At 53.2% G+C, this 23,972-nt stretch overlaps 1 protein-coding gene across 2 annotated transcripts; it reads right to left on the bottom strand.

Annotated features, from left to right (window-relative positions):
- Positions 1-359: 359 nt before the first annotated feature.
- Positions 360-9,504, bottom strand: TRIM56 (tripartite motif containing 56). 2 transcript variants are annotated; one of them, XM_075564928.1, is made up of 3 exons: positions 9,346-9,504; positions 7,889-8,030; positions 360-7,795 (listed from the first exon to the last, which is right to left on the bottom strand). In XM_075564928.1, exon 3 carries the CDS (start codon positions 7,792-7,794, stop codon positions 5,527-5,529), a length of 2,268 nt encoding a protein of 755 aa, XP_075421043.1. In that variant the 5' UTR covers position 7,795; positions 7,889-8,030; positions 9,346-9,504; the 3' UTR covers positions 360-5,526. The 2 variants fall into 2 exon arrangements, with proteins under 2 accessions (XP_075421043.1, XP_075421042.1); XM_075564927.1 differs by having other exon boundaries at positions 7,889-8,447.
- Between the last annotated feature and the right edge of the window lie 14,468 nt (positions 9,505-23,972).

A 23,972-nucleotide genomic window follows, 5' to 3' on the forward strand; every position in this document is an offset into this window, starting at 1 on the left:
AGACCAATGTGACAAAAAGGATGATGGAGGTCCCACCTCCTTAGGCCTCTCAGAGCCACACAGTCTTCCAGGCCTGAGTAACCCCTGCACCTGGACAAGATCACCTTCCAGCTCTCCAAGGGCTGGTGGTAAGATTGGCTTCTCTGCCTAGAGGGGCCTTCTCTGTTCTCCAAGAGGAACTGGCTGGGGCGAGGGCAGAGCCACAGATGGGGATCGTGCCAGCTGTTCTTGCTCCTGTGACGCCCCCCAAGGAATCTGCATGGTATCCTTGAAGCTATAGCTGAAGAGCTGATTCCTTCCAGGAACGGGGTCTCGGAGTCAGCAAGGTCCGCTCCCCACGAACTCATCTGAGCAAAGGCTCGTTTTCCAAAAGCACTTTATTGAGAAGGCAAAACATACCATACAAAAGCAGAGGAATGAAAGAATTTGTGGCACAGAATCTTCACACACACACACCCTCCCCAGCCACCGAGAGGAAGTGGTTGGGCCGACACCACTGGCAGAGACCAACGGCCTGTTACTTTCCTTCGGCCCAGTAGGTGCTGGCCGCCACACCATCCAGGGCAGACTTTCTGTAGAGACAGGTTTCAGGTTGCCTCCCCAAACTCCCCCAAATCGACTTATTTTCTTTGCTTTGTGGGCAAAGGTCCTTCAGACAAGGAATTTCTCTTCCCTGAGAAATTGGTCCCAAGATTCTTCACCCAGAGTTTCAGGTGAGGTCTCGCCTGACCCGTCTCTACCTTCGGCACCCCTTCAATCACAGGAGTCTGTGGTCCCTAGAAACACCGATTTTTACTCCTGTGTCGATCCACTTAATGTACTCAGATCGATGAGCCAATTGGGTAGACGAGTCTCACCCCTAGTCAAATTACCTCTTTTCCTAAGCCCCTTTTCCTACTGGGAACATCTCCTTGGGTGTTCTCTCTGGCAGCTCTCTGCCCCAGCTAAGCCAAGTATGTTTTCTCCCCGGTTCCAGAACTCTATGTTCTCGCCCGATCTGCCACTTGATTGAAGGCATAGCTTCTAATTCTTATCTTCTTATCTAATTCTTATCTTCTCTGCCAACAAGAGATGATCACACAGCCACCAATCAAACCCTGCCCAGTTCAGGGTCACCAACCTTATCAACTACCTCGGGAAATTTATATATATATAGCTAGGATGTACATATCCTACAATTCACTAGTTCATGTGTATCAAGGACTGTGTAACCACCATCATCAACCTGGGGACCTTTTGTCCCTTCTTGTGCACATGGTGTTGACTCCCCACTGCCCCCTTGAGGATGCTTTGGACTTTTCTCTTGAACTTCTGCCCCTCTCGAATGTCATCTTTGTGGCATTATGACATTGTTCTACAGATAGAGTAATTAACAAGAGTATGGTGTATGCATGGAGAGCCATTCTCTCCCAAATGAATTTTTCTTTACATTACCCAAAGATTGAACTACTCTGGCCATCAAGAACCAAACCAAACCTTTTTAAAAAGAAATGCCTGTGGCTCTCAGTCCTTACTTAGCGCATCTGACTCTCAGCTGGCACTCCGGGACTGGTGTCAATCCTTTCCATTGCCTGTTTGTACGCAGTACCGTCCCCTCTGAAGAGGATGGGTGGTTTGCAGATAACAACTCTCCCCAGGTGTTCTCAGGTCTTCGCCTTGCCACGTGAAGACCTGCCACCCCACTCAGATGCCACTGGCCGATCGAGGAGTGGGAGGTCAGTGCCTGTCAGTTTAACTGTGGACCAAACCACACCTCCAAGTTGAGCTTTATGGTGTACACAATACTCGTATACACTTCTCATTCCGCTCTCACCTCGACCCAGTGAGGTGGGCAGAGCGGGCATCATCATCCCCCTTGTACTGTGCAGAAACTTGAGGCTCAGAGAGGTGAAGGAATGAGACTGAGATCGCATGGCTACTTAACTGGAAGAGCCAGCACCCGGCCCTTAGGGTTGCTACCAAATTCTCTCTCCTTCTCCAGGCACAGAGCCTGCTACAGAGGTCTTCTCCCACGCCCTGTCTCCGCACCAAAAGGACTGTCTCATTTTGCCAACACGCGGCCAACACTGATAGTTCCCGAGCAGGAAAAGATACAGCTTATCTAGCCAACACAGTCTGACCCCGGATGGGAGGCGAAGAGGGTTCTCGTCTCTCAGGACGCTGCTGGCTTCCTAAGAGCGGAGTCTCACCAGAACTTCCCGCTGTGTTTCCCACAGGAGTGCCCCAGGACTCCAGGCTCACAGGGAAGGCCCTGGGGATTTGCCCTCCAGAGTGTGCTCTGTGCTTTCCGTCCAGCCCTTCCCCATCTCGCCAGGACTCTGCGCCTCTGCAGCCTTCCTGCTTCATGAAGAAAAGCCAGTCCTGCTCTTGCCTCCAAAGCCCAGTCTCCCAGGAGTCCTATAGCTTCCTGGAAACAGCCCCCTGCTTCCTTCATCTCCAGGGCACCTGTGGGACTGACTCCCTTCTGGCCTTCAGATGATTCCTGAAGGTGTCTTATTCCTGCTTGACCACTGGGTGAGCTATTTGACTGGGTGCATTCTTCCTCTACAGCAGTTATTCGGCCCCCAGGGGGTATGATCCCCATGGGCCCTGGGTCCCTGCTCCAAACAAAGCGGGACCACCCAGTCTCATCTCTTTGATTGGGAGCAGAGCCGCCCCCTGTGAGGCATAGGATGGACCAGGCCAATAATCCGTCCCCTCCAAGAAATCTTCCACAAGCCACAAGCTGGCAACTTGGTCAGCTGAAGCTTCATCCACTTGACAGTGGTCTCGACAAGGAGCTATGCCACTGTCCCATGCCTTAGCCAGAGGTTCTGTCCCGTCACAGACATTTAGCGCGCCTCCGACGTGCCAGCACTCTGCTAGCTCTTGGCACGTGGCTGCGAAGTGGGCCGACGTAGTTCCTGCCCACACACAACTCAGCCTCTGTGACTACCTGATTCAGCAGCAGCAGCACCGCCGCCGCTAGCTTTCCAGTTGGCCTGAGTGAGCTTCCTTCCCGCTAACAATCTGACCACCCTAGGGGGCTGACTGCACCCTACCCAACTTCCCAGGGTGGGCTCCTTGGTCAGCTGCCCTGCCTGGTTAGGCTTATCTGTGCTTCTGAGCACTGGCTGTGACTCCCTTTCCTCCGCACCGAGGTGGGTAATCTGTTGGAAGAACATCTCTGAGCGCACAGGCTATTTTATGGCGGAAAACGGAAGCATACATGTGCAGAGAGGAATAACAGCACGTAAGAAACTCAAAACAAACAACAAAATCACCCCGATTGCCCAAATCTCCGTTTAGGGGGTCTATAGCTACTTGGTCATTGTTCAGGCAGGCTTTGTGCCTGGTTGCTAGCATTGTGTGATCATAACTCCCAAGACTGCCCTATGGGCTTCTGATTGCATCACGTGACTCTACCTCTCCTTAATGGAACAGCTTCTGTCTATGAGCACCCAGCATCCCGTCCTACGGACAACCCCCCCCCCCTCCCCGCCGCCGAACTGTCACCCCACAGCTAAGCTGTTTCCAGTTAGTAATGAATACGGCAGGCAGCCACAAATACCTCCGTGCACAATGCTTTTCTCTGGGACGCTTTTCCCAGCATGTATTCCCCAAGGTGGGATAACTTATCTTTACAGTCATTTTTCTTTTCTGACTCTTGTCAGGAATTCGCACTCGTGCCAAACGGTTCCCCAGGAGGACCGCATCATCTTCCAGTGACAGGGGTCAGAGGGATGTGCTCCTTGGCACGTGGTTAAAACTTCTTTTTGATCAAAGTAAGATGCGTGCGTTCATCTTTCAGGGTTCCCCCACCCCACCTCACCCCCGCCTCTTTCCCATTTCTTGAAGCCCCAGTGAGCTTCTTGAAGCTCACTCTGGGTGAGGTTCAAACTCCCCGGTTGCGTCTTGGGTGCAAGACGAGGCTGTCTGCTCTTGTAGAGACCGGATGTCTCAGAAAGTCTACGGGCAGTTCTGCTCTCTCCTACAGGGTCGCTGTGAGTCAGAACGACTGGCTGGGGTGGGGGCGGGGGTCCGTGCTTCTGGGCGTCCCCTCCTGGGTGCCCTGCCTCTTTAGAAACCCCAATAGCTTGTCAGTAAGTCACCCGGGCACACCCCGTCCCCTCCCACATAGTTTTCTAATCTCATCTGCTCTCTCCTGTCCCCTCCCCTCCCACATAGTTTTCTAATCTCATCATATTGCGGGTGTACTGTCAGCGTTGCTGCAGAGCCGCACGACGACGGCACCATGTAGAAATGACCCACGGGGACAGTACCGAAAAACCACCAGTACAAGCCGCCACCGATACTCGAACGGACCTTTCTCTTGGAGTGCCGTGCAGTGGGTTTGAACCACCAGCCTTTCAGAGAGCAGCCAGGTGCCTACCGGGGTGCCACCAGACCCTTTGTCTTATCTTACTGGTTTCGTCTCCACACACACACCCCTTCATTTTGTGACAAAATATACCATGTAAAAAGGTGGCTATTTTGTGAGTCTTCCTTTTCGTCTCTGATGACCCTTTGCAGGGAGGGCCCCCTGGTCCCATGTGTCCCCGTTGAACTTGGCCATCTGCACACTGCCAACTTCCCCTACGGCTTCCGCAAACAAGAAACTCCCACCCCCGCTCCCGAGTAAGCAGTTCTTTTTCCTCATTTTTCCCCACATCCAACGCCCTGCCTCCTCCATCTGGACTTGAAGCAGACACAAGTCACACCCATTGTCCGGGATCCCCCCGAAAAGATCCCCTGTGGTCATTTTCCTGATAGCCCCTGACTACCCACATCCTCATCCCTCATCACAGTGCCTGCATGTCATGGTGAGGCCACTGACTGTCCGCTAGGGGACATGCAGTTTCCTGTCCCTAGCCACTCCTCCGACTGTCTGTCCTGCCCGCCCCCTGCCCCTGGGTGAAGATAAAAAAATCCCCAACAGGGGAATTTGTGGGAAATTCAAACAATAAGCCCCACCCGTGAAAAGCCGGCAGAAGGAAGCTGTGGGGAAGCTACTTGGTGGGCGGCCTGGGCCCTGTCTCACCCTGACACCCTGTCTTTTAGGCTCCGCCCCCACCCCACCCCGCACCCCGCACAGCGTTGGAATGCGTATGGTTTGGTGAACCTTTTCCCTTGATGCCTTTGAGAAAAAGTCCCTTGGCCGAGGCTGGTGTCCGCAACTGTCCCCGTCGAAGCCCATCCCTTATTACACTGCTAATGCCCTCGTGACAGGAGCCCCCACTTGCTGGCTGGGGCAGGTGGAAGGTGTTTCCTGCCCAGGACTCCCTTGGCCCACTGGACCAGGAGTGGTTTTGAAGAATGCAAATGTATACCTGCTTGAACTGGACCTCCCACAGGGAGAGAACGGGGTGGCACCCACCCCGCGCCTCCTGTCCCTGAACATCAGAAGGAGGGTCTGGCAGTTTGGCACGTCACCTTGAGGCGTCACCAACCCTGACCCTCTAGGAAAATGCCCTCCTGTCCCAGGTCACCGACAGTCCTGTTCCCCGTCCTGCCCTCCCCCCACCCCCCGCCCCGGTCCTCGCCCCTTTACCTCTCAGGAGAGCGGACCCGAAAGACATGGATGGTCCCATTACTGAGGGACACGGCCAGGTGCTGGCCGTCCACAATGGTGGTCACCCTCGGCTTCTCCAGGCCGTGGTAGGCCGTGAGGAAGTCCCCCAGAAAGGAACCCTTCGGGTCCAGCACTACGACTTTGTTGACCTCCCGGAGGGTCAGAAAGATAAATCCCTTCTTGTCTACGGACACGGAGCCCGGCTGACAGCCCTGCAGGCCGGGCCCACTGTACTCACTGACCACCTGGCCCTGGCCATCACAGACCACCAGGCTATTCTGCTGCCAGTCGGAGCCCACAAAGTTGCCCTGGGGGCTGGTTGCCAGGAACACCAGTGCCCGGAGGCCCCGGCTGGCCTTGCCCCCAGGGACAAACCGGGTGGCCAGGTTTCCTTCCATGCTATAAACCTCCACGTAGCCGGCGACGCTGACAGCCACTTTGTTCCTGCAGGGCAGGGCGGCCACGGCGTGGCTGGCCTGTGAGTGCTTCAGAGTTCGGCGCCACTGCACCTCGCCGTCTGAGCGGATGAGGTAGAGCCGGGCTCCGGCCGAGAAGGCCACCATGTCCTGCAGAGCGGCCACGCTGCATGGCGAGCAGCCCTCGGGGATGTGCACCCTGCCCATGTAGTCCCCGTTGAGGGAGAAGCGCTTCAGCACCTTGTTCTGCTCATCCGCCACCAGGATCTCCCGGGTGCCGAAAGGACAGAGCCCTGTGATCCGGGGAGACCACTTGTCTCCAGGCATGCGCGTGGGGAAGCTGCAGAAAAAGATGGGCTTGGGAAGCAGGCCGGGGCCTTCCAGGGGGGGCCAGGGGGCTGGGCTGTGCTCCCGAGAAACGGGCTCGGGCCTGCCTTTCATTGGTCTCATGTTGGTTCTGCCACTTTTCTGGGGCTTGATTTCTTTCCCTTCTCTGGAGACCCAAGTACTGTCCACCGTGGGGGTCCGGGGCCTCTCTTCTGGCAGAACCTGGGCCCTCTCTGCTTTGGGGGACTTGGCGACCTCCTGGCTCTGCGACTGGACTCCACTGCCTGGCTTCTCCGCTTTGGCTCTGTCTTTGCCCTGGATCGGGGTGGGGTCCTGCCCCTGGGCCCCAGCTCCGTCTGTCCCATTGCCCTTCTGGGGCTGCTGCTGATCAAAGGCAAGCTGGAGCAGGGGGTACCCCTCCTCCAGCAGTCGGGGGTGGAGCTCCAGCCGGGGCAGCAGGCCAGGGGACGGCCCAGGGGTCCAGGGACAGTCCTGCAGCTGCTGGAGCCGCTGCGTCATCGCCCCCTCCAGGGAGAGGATCTCAGCCTCCCGCCCCAGGCTGAGCACTCGACGGGCGAATGTGGCTGCTGTCCTGGCCACCTGCTCCCGGCCCTCCAGCTCTACCATCTTCCTCCGAGCAGCCTCCTCGGCAGCCTCCACGTGGGCCCGGAGCTGCCCCAGCACCTCCTGCTTTTGGGACAGAAGGGCCCGGAGGACCCGCTCAGCTGCCTCTTCCACTTGCAGGCCCACCTTGGCCGCCTGCTCACGGAGCTGGGACAACATTTCCTTCTCTGTCGTCCGGGCAGCCTCCAGCTCCTCCAGGCTCTTGTCCACGCCCGCGAGCAGCTCCTCCAGGCCCGGCCTCCGGGTCTGCACAGCCTCGGCCAGGGGCAGGCATGGGTGGTCCAGGTGGGGGTCCAGGCGGCATTCACGACACAGCAGCTGGGAGCAGGGCTGGCACAGGAAGCGCAGAGCCTCCCCGGGGTGATGGGGACACTGGGCTGCCTGGCGCTCTCTGGCCTCCTCGTCATACCAGCCTGCCCGGTAGCCCACCAGGTCCACCACTCGGTGGGCGTGGGTCTGGCGGGTACAGCGATGCCCATCGGCGCAGGCCTGGCACAAGTTGTCCGCACAGTCCAGACACCGGGCAGTGGCTGGCCCTCCGGTGCTGGTGCCTCCCATCAGGGGGCACAGGGCGCAAGCTGGCTTCCCTGCACGGAGGTCTCCCCCGGCCCGGGCCATCACCAAGTCCAGCAGTCCATTGACGAAGAAGTTGGTCTTGAAGACGGCCACACCCCCGGGTGGCACAGGCACGACCTCCCGGCACTCGGGGCACCGCAGGTGGCCATCCTCAGCCAGCTGGGCCAGGCAGGCCTGGCAGTAGGTGTGCAGGCAGGGCAGGGTTTTGGGCACCTGCAGCTGCTCCAGGCAGATCTTGCAGGCCAGGAAGTCACTGCTCAAGGCCTCCAGCAGAGAGGTGGAGGATCCCTGGGAAACCATGCTGCAAGTGGAGGGTCAAGGGTCAGAGGCCAGAGGTCCCCACCTCCAACCCACCTGTCTGCTTCTGCCCCATCCCCAGGCCTGGGGGTCTCACCTGGATGGCAAAGGATTTCCTTCTGGTCTCTGGGTCCTCTGGTTCTCCAGTGAGGTGGGGGGTGGGGTGGGGAGGCAGTCCCCGTCTCTCTCACACACGCACTCAGTCAGTTGTCCGTCCTTGCTGCTCCTTATGCCTGGTGCTGTGGAAAGTGGCACAGCCGATGAGACCCCTAGACTGGGAGGGCCCACAGTCGGCAGACCCTGTGGGTGGGGTGGTCCCAGTCCTGTGTGGGCCTGGTGGGCAGAGCTGTAAGCACCAATGAGACACTCGACCTGGCCGGTTAGACCGTGACCTTTAAAAGGACACCGAAGGCACCACCCCGTTGTTGCGAGACCAGGGTGGATGCTACGTCAGCATCTTGCGAGGAAGGCCACTGCTTCTAGAGTCGTGGTCCTCAGCATTTCCTTCAGCGAGGGAATGCTGCTCGTATGCCTCGGGCCCAGAGACGCAGTGGCCACCATCAGGAGCAGGGAGAAGCGTGGTGTCCTGTCATTTCCTTCTGCTGCTTCTAAATCCGCTTCGTCAGCTGAGACCCTTCTCACACAGGTGCCTGGTTCTGCCGGGAGGGTTTGGGCATTTTCCATCGTTATCCTTTCACGAGTGTCCGCTGCCCTGGGGTGGGGACCTAGCTGTGCGTTTCAGGCTCCCAGTCCAGTAAGGCCTAAAGTTTAACGTATGCTGACAGTAGGCTACGGCCAGGTCAGTGGCTCGAAGCTACCAGTGGCTCCAAGGGAGAGGGATGAGGCTGTCTACTGAAAAGAGTTCAAGTCTCAGAGACCCACAGGGGCCGTTCTGTTCTGTCCCGGGGGGTCGTTATGAGTCAGAAGTGGCTCCGTGGCAGTGAGGATTGAGTGGAATGGGGGGAGGGAACGAGTGCTGGGGTGCTGCTGGGGGCAGGCAGGTCTCAGAGGCATCTCCACAGGAGTCCAAGGAGGGCAGCTACAGGAACTCTCCTGGCTAGGCCCCCATCCCCAGCTTCTGGGACCAGGAATGCCGGCTGGTGGGCCCCCACTTCCTGAAGTAGGTGATGGGATAGGAAGGGGGAGGAGCGACTTCCAGTGTTTTCCTCAACCGGGCAGCCGTTTATGAGGGCTCCTTTTCCACACGCCCCTGGAGGCGGGCTTTTGAATGATGGGGAGGAGGGGGTGCTGTGCGCACTTGGTACCCAGATAGGGCGCAGCCTCCCCTTTCCTTGACTGGGCGACAGTGCGGGAGGGGTCTTTCAGAGAGAAGCCTCAGGGTGAGAGGGGGTGGGATGGGGGCGGGTCAGGAGAATTGGGGGACAGGCACTGCCCTCCACTCTCCTTTCCTCTCCTCCAGCTTTCCCGTCCTCCCTCCTGTCCCTGCCTCTTCCTTGGGCGCTCTCCCTCCTCCCCTTCTTCCCCATTCCTCCACTTCAGCCCTTCCCCGCCACCCCTCACCCCCTCCTCCAATCCCACCCCCCACCCCGTTACCTAGTCCCAGCTGGAGGTCTCCCCAGAGTGGGGCCCAGGCCCAGGCGCCGCCCGCTCTCGCAGGGGAACTGAGAAAGAAACAAAACTGAAAGTAATTGGACTTGAGCAACTTCCGTCCCCAGCCCGGGGACACGGACGTTCTCCGTCTCAGGCTCCGCCTTCCTCCGCGCTTCCTCCGGTCGGCGTGGCCCTGCAGACTAGTGCCCTGCGGTACGGGCACAGCCTGGCGGGCACCCCACGAGGCTTTGCCCACAGGCAGAGGAGGGACCCGTGGGAAGAAACGCGAGCGCATCTAGGGTCAGAGCTCAAGTCGCGTAGGGCTGTGGCGCATGCAGCACCCGCCAACGTTGGCTGAGCGGATGGAGGAGGCAGCAAGGGCTTCCTGGAGGAGGGGGCTGCCTGGCTAAGAACGCAAGGAAGGGCACGTGGCGCCGGACTGCCATCAGCCCGGCTGGAGTCCGTGGGTCCCAGTTCAATCCTTACACCAAACTCTCACCGCACTTGAGTCGATGCAGACTCAGGGCGTCCCTATAGGACAGGGTGGAAGTGTCTCTAGGGGTTTCTGAGACTAACTTTTTTTTTTTTTTAATTTAGATCATTTGATTGGGGTCTCGTACAACTCTTATCACAATCCATCCATCCATCCACTGTGTCAAGCACATTTGTACATGTGTTGCCATCATCATTCTCAAAATATTTGCTTTCCACTTGAGCCCTTGATATCAGTACATCATTTTTCCCCCTCCTCCGGAGACTGTAACTTTTAATGGGAGTAGAGAACCTCATCTTTCTCCCTTTGAGCAGCTGGTGGTTTGGAACCCCTGACCTTGCAGTTAGCAGCCCAACACACGATGTCCTTGGTGTCCTCATAAAACCAACCCAAAATCAAACCTAACCTCACTGTCACCAAGTTGATTCTGACTCATATCAACCCTATAGGACAGGATAGGCCTGCCTGCCTGCCCCTGTGGGTTTACAATACGGTAACTCTGTATGGGAGTAGCCAGCCCAGTTTTTCCCTCTTGCAGTGGCTGGGTTTTTAAGCTAACCTTAGGGATTGCAGTCCAATGGGTAACGATTAAACCACTAGGGCTCCTTCTAGAAGAGGAGAAAAGCCGGGGGCGGAGGGGCGCACAGAGAAAAGAGGCCTGTGGGAAGATACATCTACAAGCCATGGGATGCCTAGGGCTTCCAGGAGCCCCCAAAAGCCAGGGCTATCAGAAACCTTAGGAGGAATCAACACGGTCGCTATGGATGCCAGCTTCCGGTCCCCAGAACAGGAACACAATCCTTGTCTGTTATGGAAACTTACCTGGTGTGCGGTGGTGCTTTGTGAAGGCCACCCTAGGAAAGGAATCCATCAGTAGACCAACCAAGGAACCAGCCCCAAACGGCCCAGTGACCATGGGCTGGACGCTGGTTCAGGGTGACCCCACACACGTCTGAGTCAAGCTGTGTTTTCCAGTGACTGGCTTTTCCCTCAGTGGGTGTCTAACAGGCCTTTCTACCTGGGCGCCTCCAGGTGGACCCACACCTCCAACCCTGGTGATCAGATACAACCCCTTTATCCACAGTGATGGAATTTAAGTGGGGAGCTGAATCGTGACTCGAGACAAATGCTGTCTAAGGGGCCCCGAACAAAACCCAAACCAAAGCCCCAAACCGCCCACCGCTCCCCGGTCCCGGGTCTTTCCCGTGTGCATAGGGAGTGGCGAGGGAAACCCATGTTTGTGTTCCACATCTCAACACCAACTGAAGGCAGGAAGCCCATTCCAATGAGAAGTTGTGCCGTTCACTTTAAAGTCAAGGGCACCCGCTTTTCTCTGACCCCAGGTCAGATCTCACAATTAAGGGGCAGAGTTCTCCAGGTGACTCATGCTTTCAGACAACACAGGAAGAATTGTGCGGGTGGGGTCTGGGAGAGTTCCGGACTCGGAGCTTCCGTGTCCCAACAAGGATGCATGATGTCCTTTCCCGACCAGAAGCCCAGGTCAATAACCTTTGCTGGGGCCTCACTTCCTGGGCCTGCGTGGAAACCAGTCTTCATCTCCTAAAGTCACCCCAGACAAGAGACCACATGGTGTCAGGCCAGCCCTCATCCCCAGGGTGGCCTGGAAGCCTCATCAAATCATTTCAGTCCCAGGAGAAATACCAGGGGTTTTTGTTTAAGAACTTAGGGCAAAGACCACATTCTTCTGGCAAACTTAATCGTAACCCCCCAGGGGGGCTGTAACCTTCTGCAAGTAATGAGTTACCCAACAGTCATACAGAACCATATGGAAGCACAGAGGAGGAGGGAGCCCCCCCCCCCGCATCCCACCTTCCCCCAGAAAGTGGTGGTTGATGGCTGTGCTGTGGGAATCAGGAAAGCTTCCTGGAAGAGGTGGCATTCCAACGCACCAAGAATAGGATGGCTGTCAACAGTGCCCACAGTGGGCCTTCGCCACCCTTCTGCATGACTGAGGGGTAGATGCTGATGGCTGGGCTCTGTGGATTTGAAACTCCACCAGGGTCACCCCTGGTGGACAGGGCATAGTGGAACCATCCAGACTCCGACGGCCCAGGGATCCACTTTGGAACAGGAGCCAACGAGAGCCCCGTGGGTCCCCACGCCATCTTGTTTGATAGTGTGCCATGCCGTGCCCAGAGCGAGGATCTCAGGCCAACCAACGATGAGGAAGATGACCCAGGACCGAGGCATGGTTTCAGCTCTTGGACCTGCGACCACTCTGAGTCAGAGGCGACTGTACAGCACTGTTCAAGGCTCCAACTCAAGGAGGAAAGGCCCAGACTCACTGGTAGGAGAGAGGAGTCACCCTAGAGGTGAGCTGGGAGGGTGGTGGAAGTGCCACCAGAAAGTGCTTAGGGCTGCCTCCCAGTGGTTGAGAGGGGAATCTTATAAGATGAGTGGGGATGGGAAGGGGAGTGGGTGGGGGGCTGTTCCTCAGGCTCCCTCATGGGAAGGCGTGGGTCCTCAGAGGACCCGCAGTGGTGTGATGGGACTGGACAATGGGTGGTAGAAGCAAGTGGCTGGAGGTGGGAGGGACCAACTGACCAAACTATGAGCTTCCTCATTCGGCTCCTCTAAGGCCTCAAGAGAATGGGTCACCCTTACGGAGTTCTCATCAGACCAGGTGGGGGTTGTTCTGTAGGTACAGAAGGAAGGCGCGTGGTTGTTGATGTGTGGTTAGGTGCGGTCCAATGGGTTCTGTGTCATAGTGGCCTTATGCACAATAGAACGATTGTTCCAAAGGTTGAGTTCATTGTTGCAGTGGGGAGAGGGGAGGGAAAGAAAAGGTTCAGTTCTCTTGGGGTAGCCGTCTTCTGCTTCTTCAAGAGCCATGCATTTTCCGTCTTCAGTCCTCAGGTTACAGGTGTGTTTGTGGCAGAGTCCGGTGTGCCTAGTGTGGGGGACCAGCCTCCCCACAAGGGAGTGGGACTCAGGGTCCAATGAGTTCAGTCTTGAATGACAACAACAATCAGGATAATTGAAAATAAACAGTAAAACGCCTTCTTTCACCCTCATGACAAAACGACTCTTCCTTTCGTTTGTGTCTTTCCTTTGGTCTCTGTCTGTATGTGTGCATTTTACACCCCAAACCCCATCCAAACCCACTGTCACGGAGTCGATTCTGATAGTGACCCCATTGTAGGACAGAGTAAACTGCCTGGGGGTTGCTCAGACTGAAACTCCATACAGGTCTTTCTCCTGGAGAGCAGCTGGTCTTGCTACCAGTGGCCCGAGTGCTCAGCAGGGACCACCAAGGCTCCTGTCTGTTTCACATAGCTGTGTGTGTAGCGCGGAGCCCGAGAACACGTGGGATCAGTGTAGGACAATGACCCCAAGGGAGAGTTCAGCCTCTCCTCCGAATCTGCTCTGCTCCGGAAATGATTGGCAGCCTCGGAAGCCCGACACAGGGTTGCTAGGTGCCAGAATCCACACGATGGCAGTGAGTCTGGGCTTTGATTTATTTATAGTATACATATGCTGTTGGTCTACTTATATAACTTAATGTATATCGAGCCTTGGTTATACCAGTAGGCGACCATTGGATTTCACACCACAAGGTACAGCAGTTTGCAGCCACCAGGTGCTCCAAGAGAGGAAGGTGAGGGTTTCCGTGCCCATAAAGAGTTACGACTCTATCATTGTGTGCTCACCTCCCCGATATGATCGCTGAGGACAAATGGCTGCTTAAGCAAATGTGGTGAAGAAAGCGATGGTGCCCGGCTATCAAAAGAGATAGCATCTGGGGTCTTAAAGGCTTGAAGGTAAACAAGCGGCCATCTAGCTCAGAAGCAACAAAGCCCACATGGAAGAAGCACACCAGCCTGTGTGACCACGAGGTGTTGAAGGGATCAGGTATCAGGCATCATCAGAACAAAAAATCATCATTGTGAATGAGGGGGTAGTGTAGAGTGGGGATCCAAAGCCCATCTGTAGGCAATTGGATGGCCCCTTACGGAGGGTCGCAGGGAGGAGACGAGCCAGTCAGGGTGCAGTGTGGCAGTGATGAAACATACAACTTTCCTCTAGTTCCTAAATGCTTCCTCACCCCCACTATCATGATCCCAATTCTACCGTACAAATCTGGCTAGACCAGATGATGTATACTGGTACAGATAGGAACTGGGAACACAGGGAATCCAGGTCAGATGATCCCTTCAGGACCAGTGGTGTGAGTGGCAATACTGGGAGGGAGGAGGGAGGGTGGGTTGGAAAGGGGGGACTGATTACAAGGATCTACATGTCACCTCCTCCCTGGGGGGAATGGACAACAGAAAAGTGAGTGAAGGGAGATGTCAGATAGAGCAAGATATAACAAAATAATAATTTATAAATTATCAAGGGTTCATGAGGGAGTGATCAGCGGGGAGGGAGGGGGAAAATGAGGAGCTGATGCCAGGGGTTTAGATGGAGAGCAAATGTTTTGAGAATGATGAGGGTAACGATTGTACAAATGTGCTTTACACAATGGATGGATGTATGGATTGTGATCAGAGTTGTATGAGCCCCCAATAAAATGATTTTTTAAAAAGTTACAACTCCGGGGTCACAGGCCAAGTGACACAGAAACTGGGCATTGACTCCTAGATCTTCAAGGCAAGGAGCACGCTCCAAAGGCCGCACCTGAGAGATCTGAGGTGGAAACTCCACTCGGCTGTGGGAAATAGAACCAGGAAAAGAGTGTATGTGGACCAATTCTCTATGCTCCTCCGTTAAGGAGTCTGGGAGCCTGGGGCTCCCGTGGGGGGAGTCCTTAACATTCACGGGTCGGAGATGTGTCCCACTCATATTCTTAAGCAAAAGTCATTCCCCACGATGTCACGTAATAATAGCAATCATAAGGTACTACTTGCAAGCACACAGTTGCTACTATATATGCTTGAAGGTCAACTTCATGAAGGCTACTTGCAGGAAGGTTGTCTGCCATCAGAAGCAATCAGACCCTATTGTCTGTCCCACCTGAAGTAGGGCCGACTCCCTTCTGATAAGGATCATAGACTTTTCCCCTACAGAAGAGCTCAGAGATACCCAAGGTCAAGTCAGCTTAGAGAGGATCATGGTTAGGCTGCCATCTTGAGTCTAAAGCCCACCCATCTTGTAGCATATTTACTTTCCTGTCACATGTATGCCTCTAGTGCCTCCCCTTCCTATCGCATGTGCTCCTAGCTCGTCCCCCTCCTGTTATGAGTGTCCCTTTAATACAACGCTTCTCAACCTGCGGGTTGCAACCCCTTTGGGGGTCAAACGACTTTTTACAGGGGTCGCCTAAGACCATCCGAAAACACTTATTTCTGATGGTCTTAGGAACCAAGACACCGCTCCTCTATCCATCTCCAGGCAGGTCCACCCACATGCAGATAGGCCCATATACGAGTACCTGGTATGAAGACTGTGAACCAGGCTACACCATGCTTCAAGAAAAAATTTCATTTATTTGTAATCAGAAATAAATATTTCACAATATAGAATTAGATATTGTTTTGTGATGAATCACTATGCTTTAATGATGTTCAATTAGTAACCATAAAATCTCATCCTGCGGATCAGATATTGACATGATGATTCATAACAGTAGCAAAACGACAGTGATGAAATAGCAATGAAAATAATGTTATGGTTGGGGGTCACCACAACAGGCAGACCTGTGTGAAAGGGTCCTGGCGTGAGGAAGGTGGGGAACCCTTCCTGTTCCTATGGGCTTACCATGCCTTGCCTGCCCGAGATTATATAAGCTTGCGAGAGAGTACATTGTAGCCGCATTCTGGTTCCCGTTGCCATGGAAGAGGAGAGCCCTTGCAGGCTCTGTCTCGTGTCTCTTTAATTGACACCCCCCCCCCCTTTATACTGTTAGCGAGCGAGACCCTCACCCAGACCACTCACTGAAACAGAGATGGAAACAGTAAAGCTTTATGCAGACAGATTCGAATCTGGGCCCTCACCAGCAACTGAGGCAGGCTCAGTCTGTAAGGCGAGAGCCCCAAACAGCTTCAAAGGGAAGTTATTATACATCCTTGTGGGGCGTCTTGCCAAGCAAGGGGAGGGGGAGGCAAGTTCTTGTGTGAAACTGGCAAAGCATTCTCAGAAAAGTGCAACAAAACAGTTTTTAAGTCTAACAAAGTAAGTTCTACATTTAAGGTCAGTTTGTCCCCAGTGGTCTGCCAAACGATACTGTAGGTAGGCTAGGCTGCTTCTTGGAGCGTAAACATCCTGGGCTGGGCTACACCTGTTTCAGGCTGCAATTTAAAAATTTTCCATTTCTGACTGGGGGGGGGGGGGGATCTGCCTATCACTGTTACAGGGCACCCATTCCTGACCGGGCGGGGGTAACCTGCTTCTTATTGTTACAGGGCATCCATTCCTGACCGGGCGGGGGTGACCTGCCTGTTACTGTTACAGGGCACAGTGTCACATTCCCCACTTCTTTTGACCGAGAATCAAATCCTTGATTCAAAATTTTCCTCTTCTACTAGAGCTAGATTTTAATAGTGTGATCTCATAATTAGGATTCTCAAGTCTTGGGTTCGCTTTTGGATTAATGAAACAAGAGTTCACAGCACACAAGGACCTACGGTTATGGCAAGCAGAAGGAGGAGCACTGGTCCAGCTACTGCGCTAATCAAAGTCGTGAGCCACGGGGACCAGGTGAAAAGGTTTTGATACCAGTTTCCCTGTGAGTATCGGCCTTCTTCGCTTTCTTTTATTTTTTTTCTGAGTTGGCTAAGGTTTTCTTTAATAATACCTGAGTGATTGGCATAGAAACAGCATGTTTCTCCCAATGCTACGCATAAGCCTCCTTGCTTCAAAAATAGTAAATCTAACCCTCTACGGTTTTGGAAGACTACTTCAGCTAGGGAACTTAAAGAAGTTTCCAAAATAGAAACAGCCTGTTCTAGGGTACTGAGATCTTCGTCTATTCTTTGGCTGAGCTCCTCAAAATGCATATTTCCTCGTATTAAGGCTGCAGTTCCAACCGCTGCTGAACCTGCGACTCCAAGTCCTACTAAAACGGGGATTAACACAGGTGCTCGTTTCTGGCAGTTGGGAGGTAACCCTAAATGTTCCCTACCTCCTTCACCCGAATAATAATAGACTTGAGGCAGAACATGGGCTAATACACATAACTCAGGAGGGTTTTTGGCTAAGGTAGGGGGAGACGCGCAAGGGGGGATTCCATTGGAGCACGCCCACCAGGTTCCAAGGGGAGCCTTTAACCAAACGATCCAATTTGAAGACCGAGAGTCATTGACAGGGATGATGATAGATGAGGTGCAGATGTCCTGGTACGGAGAGGAGTCCCAATTATACTGGTCAGTAGTGAGGCAGAGTCCTTGTCCCGTGACGTCTCCTAGGGTTAGCTTGGGTTCACTACCCCACTTGCAGGGGTCTTTATGGCTCCCATTGTTTATTTGCTGGATGGAAATGTTCTGGATGGAGTGCAGGCTGGTTCCGATAGATGCATTTGTGGCAATACCTACATAAAAGGGGGGCTCGGGATTCAAACATAACCAACAATCATTAGTTAGATCAGGATTAGAATGATTTAAAAAGGAGAACATGGCTGTTAAAGTATTTAAGATTGAAGACTGGGGTCTTGAGATTAAATTAGCTGTTTTTTCAAGGGTTTCTGGTGAAACGGCTGGGACTGGGGATTGCCACGTGGGTTTTGGCAGAGTCTTGGTAGGTTTGTAAATGAGAGGTGGTGGCGGTATTATAATGTCCCTTGCCGACCCTATTGGGTTAGGTTGAGTAAAAATTATTTTCTTCTGGATAGTAAATTTAATCCCTGGATCATAGCCAGACACATACAGTCTTAGTCCCCATGTTTTTCCACCTATCCAGTAATTTTTTCCCCAGGTTGTCACCCTGATAATCAAGGGGTTGCAAAAATCCTCTGACTGGCAGTTCTTGGACGGGATTTTCCTTGTAACATAAATATGGGGGTCAGACTGTTTCCAGGGTGCGATGGTTTCACAGCCCCAACTTCTGCAATAGTAGTCTTTACGATCACCACAGTTCCCCTTACCTGCGCGTGGACACAAGTAAAACTGGACTGATTGCAATGCCTTCTTCCTGCGCTGGTTCCCGCACCCATAGAACCGAGTCTGACCCCAGTTCTGGCCTAGGAGTTTACAAAAGTCAAACAAGAAGGTAGGCTGGCCAATGCCGGTTTGGTTAGCAACGGTGATTTCTCCTCCTTCCATCGATGGTACGGGTTAGTGTCCATTGGTGAGGCGACAACTGGTGCAGATTTTTTTTTGTTTCCATATGGCAGCTGCTTTACTGCGAAAGAAATTAAAACTATGAACATGAGAGCTTGATTTTTAAGGGGTTGTTGGTGCGGAGTACTAGCCATGTTAGGGCGTCTGTCTCCTCGGCGGCCTTCTTTACTCTGGAATGATATGTCCACTGTGGCTTTCCTGCAACCTTCACTGCTGTTGGAGTGCTGAGAACAACGGTGTGCCATCCGTCCCACCGTGGCTGTGGCTGTTCTGGATTGAGCTTCTTTACCCAAACCAAGTCCCCAGGTTGGAACAAGGGATCTCGTTCCGGGGAGATGTTAGTCTTTCGGGGGACCGTGTGGTATACTTCTTCTCTGACGGCTTGAAGGGCCTGCAAAGACTTAAAGAGGTTATGATTTTTGATAGAGCTTAAGGTTTTATCCTCCATTCGGGGGATGAGGGGAGGAGCCATCCCAAACATGATTTCAACAGGGGAATGCCCTTTTAAATGTGGGGTACATCGAGCGCGTAACAGGGCGAAGGGAAGGAGCTGGACCCAGCGCCCGCCCACCTCTAATTTTAATTTTGTAAGGCCTTCTTTAAGTGTTCTGTTCATGCGTTCTACCTGACCTGAGCTTTGAGGCCTGTAACTGCAATGCAACTTCCACTTGCTCTTTCGTGCCCTGGCAAGCATTTGAGAGACCTGGGCGATGGACGCCGGGCCATTGTCCGACCCCAAGGTTACTGGGAGGCCAAATCTGGGTAAAATTTTATATACTAACTGCTTAACTACTACTTGTGCAGTTTCCTTCCAAGTGGTCCATGCTTCTGGCCAGCCAGGAAAAGTGTCCACCATGACTAGCAAGTACCTGTAGCCCCCTTTTGTTTTAGGGAGCTCAGTGAAGTCCAACTCCCAATGTTCTTCAGGTGCTCCACCGCGGCTCCAGACTCCCTGAGCTGACACAGGACCTGGATTGGCATTTACCTGAGCACAGGTGACACACCTTTGGGCCATTTTTTTTTTTTTTGGCCATTTATGGGAGGCCTCGGATCCAGTATTTTTTTAAAAGTTCAGTTAATTTGTAATGTCTCTGCCTCCTCCTGTGAGAAGGCTGCGCTCTTTGTATAGCGCTGTATGCATATGGACCGTGGAGAGCGCGTAAAGGCTGTCTGTAAAAATGCTCACCCGCTTTCGTTCAGCCCATTCCAGGGCCTGGGTTAAGGCAATGAGTTCAGCTTTCTGCGCCGAAGTCCCTTTCGCCAGGGGTTGGGCCCAGATTACTTTTTCCAGTGTCACCACAGCAGCCCCTGCAAACCAGACCCCGTCCTCCATGAAGCTGCTACCATCTGTTAGTGGCAAGTTAGTCAAATCGGCTCGGAGAGATGTGAGGGAAGTCACTACCTCCACGCACTCGTGTTCCGGGCCGCCTTCCTCACTTGGGTCTGGGAGGAGTGTGGCTGGGTTGAGGGCCGCTGTTTTAAGGAAGCTGACTCTCGGTGGGTCCAGGAGAAGGGCTTGGTACTGGGTTATGTGGGCATTTGAGAGCCACCGGTCCGGAGGTGCGCGCAGCAGCTGTTCCACATTGTGTGGGGCCGTGACTTGTAGGTCCTGCCCAAAAGTTAGTTTAGAGACTTCTTTAACCAGAATGGCAGTGGCCGCGATGGCTCGCAAGCAGTTTGGCCAACCCCCGGCCACTGGGTCTAGTCTTTTTGATAAATAGGCCACCGGCCGATTCCATGGCCCCAGTTGTTGAGTTAACATTTTTTAGCCACTCCTCGGGCTTCAGCCACAAATAAATGAAAAAGTTTATCTAAGTTGGGGAGCGCCAGGGCGGGGGCGCTTACCAATGCTGACTTGAGGTCCTGGGATGCTTTTTCCTCAGCCTCACCCCAGTGGAGTTCTTTGCTTGCTCCGCCATCGCGGCATACAGTGGCTTGGCTATCTCTGCGAACCCGAGGATCCAGAGTCTGCAGTAACCCACTGCCCCAAGGAATTCCCGTACCTGTCTCTTGGTGGTGGGGGTCTTGAGCTGCAGCACCGCTTGTATTTGGCTTCTGGGTAGTGTCCGCATCCCCTATCTCAAGTTGGTGATACGGGCTTCAGACCAAGGGTAGGCTTTTACTTTTCCCGTGGCCCCCACTTTTTTTGCCCGTTCCTTTGAAAGGGGGCCTTGGGGTCGGAGCAAAACTGAGTGAGTAGCCCCGGTGTCTCCAAGGAAATTTACTGGTTGGTCCCCCAGTTTTAAGGTTACCCGGGACTCCGCGGGGGTGCTGGAGTCCTGACGTCTTCATTCAGTGTCCTCGAGGAGGACCGGGTCAACACCTTTTGGGGTTCTTTTTTTTTTCTGGCCGGGGGCTTTTCTGGGTAGTTTTTTTTTTAATGACCCATTTCTCTGGGAAGTCTTTTTTTCCAATGACCCATCTTTTTACAATAGACACATTGGTCCTTTCCAAGTGGCTTATGGGGGCCTCGCGCTGGCGGATGTTTGGAATTTTGTGGAGGCTGCCACTGGCAAGCAATACCCAGGCCATCTTCTGGGCAAGCATGCGGGTGGCTTCCACAGGGTCCTCTCTGTTGTCAAAAACCTTCTGAGCTATGGCCAATAATTCAGACAAAGACTTTCCTTTGAACCCTTCTAATTTCTGGAGTTTCTTTCTAATATCTGGGGCAGACTGGGCTACAAATTGGACTGCTAGGGCGGCCTGGCTTGCCCGGGACAGTGGGGTCAATGGGGTGTAAGTCCAATAGGCCTTACACAGCTTTTCTAGAAACGCTGTTGGGCTCTCTGTAGGTCCTTGCCTGGTCTCAACTATCTTTGAAAGATTGATGGGCTTTTTGCCTGCCCCCTTGACCCCCTTTTGTAGGCTACGGCGGTAGCGATTGAGAGCCCGTTCCCCCTCAGAGGTGTTGGGATCCCATTCGGGATGGGTGGAGGGGAATGCAGCCTCAATGAGGGCTGGGTCAGTGACGGGTTCTCTGTCCTCGTCTAAAACATTTTTCTTAGATTCCATTTTAATTCTTTCTCACTCTTCAGCAGTGAACAAGGTATTTAAGAGCTGCTGCCAATCATCCCAGGTGGGCTGATGGGTGTAAAAAACAGACTCGAGGAGAACACTCATGGCTTGGGGGTCCTCACTGAAGGTGGGGGGGTTGATTTTTCCAATTATAAAGGTCAGAAGTGGTAAAAGGGACGTAGACTCTTAAATTTCGCCCGCAGCTGTCAACTTCCCCAACCTCGCGTAGTGGGAGTTGGGCAGCTGGAGGGTTGTCGCCAAAAGGGGCTCCTGACCGGGTATGGGGAGGCCTAAGGGGATCGGGTTGGGTGGAGTCGGGGGAAACGGCTCCGGTGGTGGTGGCTGGTGTAGGAGTTCCCAGTGCAGCCAGTCTTGGATCGGCATATGGGGGAGGTCTGTCCCGGCGAGCAACAGGGGGATCCTCTGGGAGTGAGGGCAAGACTGGTTTGGAGGCCCGCCCTCGTCCCGGCAGTTTTCCGGCCAGAAGGACTGGCCTTCGCAGGTGGGAGTCTAAGCGGTTTGCTGGGTCTGGTGGGCACCCACAAGCTTTTAAATACTTAGGGTTATTATAAATGATATCAATCCAAATATCAATATAGGGAATTTGAGCTGGGTGACCCGGAGTGCCATAACAAATCCGCTGGACCGATGAAGCTTGGAGGGGATTAAAAGAGCCCTCCAGGGGCCTGTCCACTCCAAAAGTGGGCCACTCAGGTTCACAGAATTTTCTCAAATTAAAAGCGTTTACAGAAACACCATATCCGTCCCCTTGGCGCCTGATATCAGAAAAAAATTTTAACATTCAAGCGGGGTGGGCGAGCCCCGCACTAAACATTCGCGGGTATTATCGGAACCCTTAGAATTTCCCTGCCCCATAATTAAGCTTAAAGAGACAAATAATATAGACAATCCTAATAACAAAAATGACAAGCTTCCAGTCAGACAAACATACAAACTTCCTATCAGCATTTGTGGCTGGCCACATTCACTCTCACTTCAAAATTTGGGATTTCCAATAAACCAGGACCTCCACAGTCGTCACTGCTTTAGTCAGACTCCGGGGCCCACGACGGCGTCCCGTCCCCTGTAAGTCTCACTGTGGAGCGCTCCTAAGCAGGAATCAGGAATGAAAACAGGCCTGACTTACCAGCGCCGTGCAGGCAGTAACGGGTCTGCTGGGTCCGGACCCTCCAGGAGTGAGTTGCAGGCAGGGACTCCCATCCCTGGGGTCTGGGGGATCTCGCTGGGGCCTCCAAATGTTAGCGAGCAAGACCCTCACCCAGACCACTCACTGAAACAGAGATGGAAACAGTAAAGCTTTATGCAGACAGATTCGAATCTGGGCCCTCACCAGCAACTGAGGCAGGCTCAGTCTGTAAGGTGAGAGCCCCAAACAGCTTCAAAGGGAAGTTATTATACATCCTTGTGGGGCGTCTTGCCAAGCAAGGGGAGGGGGAGGCAAGTTCTTGTGTGAAACTGGCAAAGCATTCTCAGAAAAGTGCAACAAAACAGTTTTTAAGTCTAACAAAGTAAGTTCTACATTTAAGGTCAGTTTGTCCCCAGTGGTCTGCCAAACGATACTGTAGGTATGCTAGGCTGCTTCTTGGAGCGTAAACATCCTGGGCTGGGCTACACCTGTTTCAGGCTGCAATTTTAAAATTTTCCATTTCTGACCGGGGGGTGATCTGCCTGTCACTGTTATAGGGGACCCATTCCTGACCGGGCGGGGATGACCTGCCTCTTATTGTTACAGGGCACCCATTCCTGACCGGACGGGGGGTGACCTGCCTGTTACTGTTACAGGGCACAGTGTCACATATACAACTTCCCCTTGCACCTATTCCCTTGTGGGAAGTCTGGTCCCCCACACTAGGCGCACCGGACTCTTCCTCAAACACACCTGTAACCTGAGGACTGAAGACGGAAAATTCGTGGCACTTGAAGAAGCAGAAGACAGCTACCCCAAGAGAACTGAACTGTCTGTCAGTAGGCAGTCAGTCATTGACCTACTGCTTTCATACCCATGACTGACATTGTCAGTGAATATTATCGTAACTCTTCCATGACAACCAGCTTCCATTATTTGTGTGAATTTAGTCCAGCCACAAAAGGATTTATTCTGTACACTGTGAATAATCCAGGTACTGCGATAAGAAGGAAGCCTACATTAGCCCAATATCCCTCTCTTTACAGTGTTTTAGAGATATATTATAATCTGTGCTATATTATTGATATTACATGCTAATATTAAAATATATGTATATCTATAATCTGTGACACTCATAAGTGTACAAGACAGAGGTCTATATCAAAGAGCAGTTGTATATTGAGAAAACATCCCAGCCCAGTCCAGATCAAGTCCATAAGTCTGATATTAGCCCATATGTCCAATATTAGCCCATACTAGTCCATAAATTCCTCTTCAGACTCACGCAGCACATGTAATGATGCCAAATGCAGAAGGATCAAAGGTCAGTGGGGGCAAAGTCTTGTGGATCCAATGACGGTGGACACATCTCCAGGACTTTAGCTGCCATCAGCATGGCCACCCATGTGACTTGTCAACAGGAAGGTGAAGCAGAGAGAGAGTGTGGCCCTCCTCCAGGGAGAAAGAGAGGCAGTTCCTAGAATCTTCATGAGAAGGTCATGGCCACCAGAAGGCATCATCAGGCTGTGACCTGATTGACAGGTTAAACTCCATCCCTTCACTCTATTTTGATCTAGTTGACATGAAAGTATGTAACTACCACACTACCACAGAGTCTAATTTTAGTTTCTGACAAGTATGTCTTGGAAGAAGTACAACCAGAATACTCCTTCCAAGTGAGGATGGAGAGACTTCATCTCACTTTCTTTGGACATGTTTCAGGAGAGACCAGTCCCTG

Source organism: Tenrec ecaudatus, chromosome 12, assembly GCF_050624435.1.
Source record: "Tenrec ecaudatus isolate mTenEca1 chromosome 12, mTenEca1.hap1, whole genome shotgun sequence".
Classification (NCBI taxonomy): domain Eukaryota; kingdom Metazoa; phylum Chordata; class Mammalia; order Afrosoricida; family Tenrecidae; genus Tenrec; species Tenrec ecaudatus.

What these genes read in the sequence shown, in the direction of transcription:
- TRIM56 (XM_075564928.1), bottom strand. Translation starts at nt 7,794, where the DNA reads ATGGTTTCCCAGGGATCCTCCACCTCTCTGCTGGAGGCCTTGAGCAGT.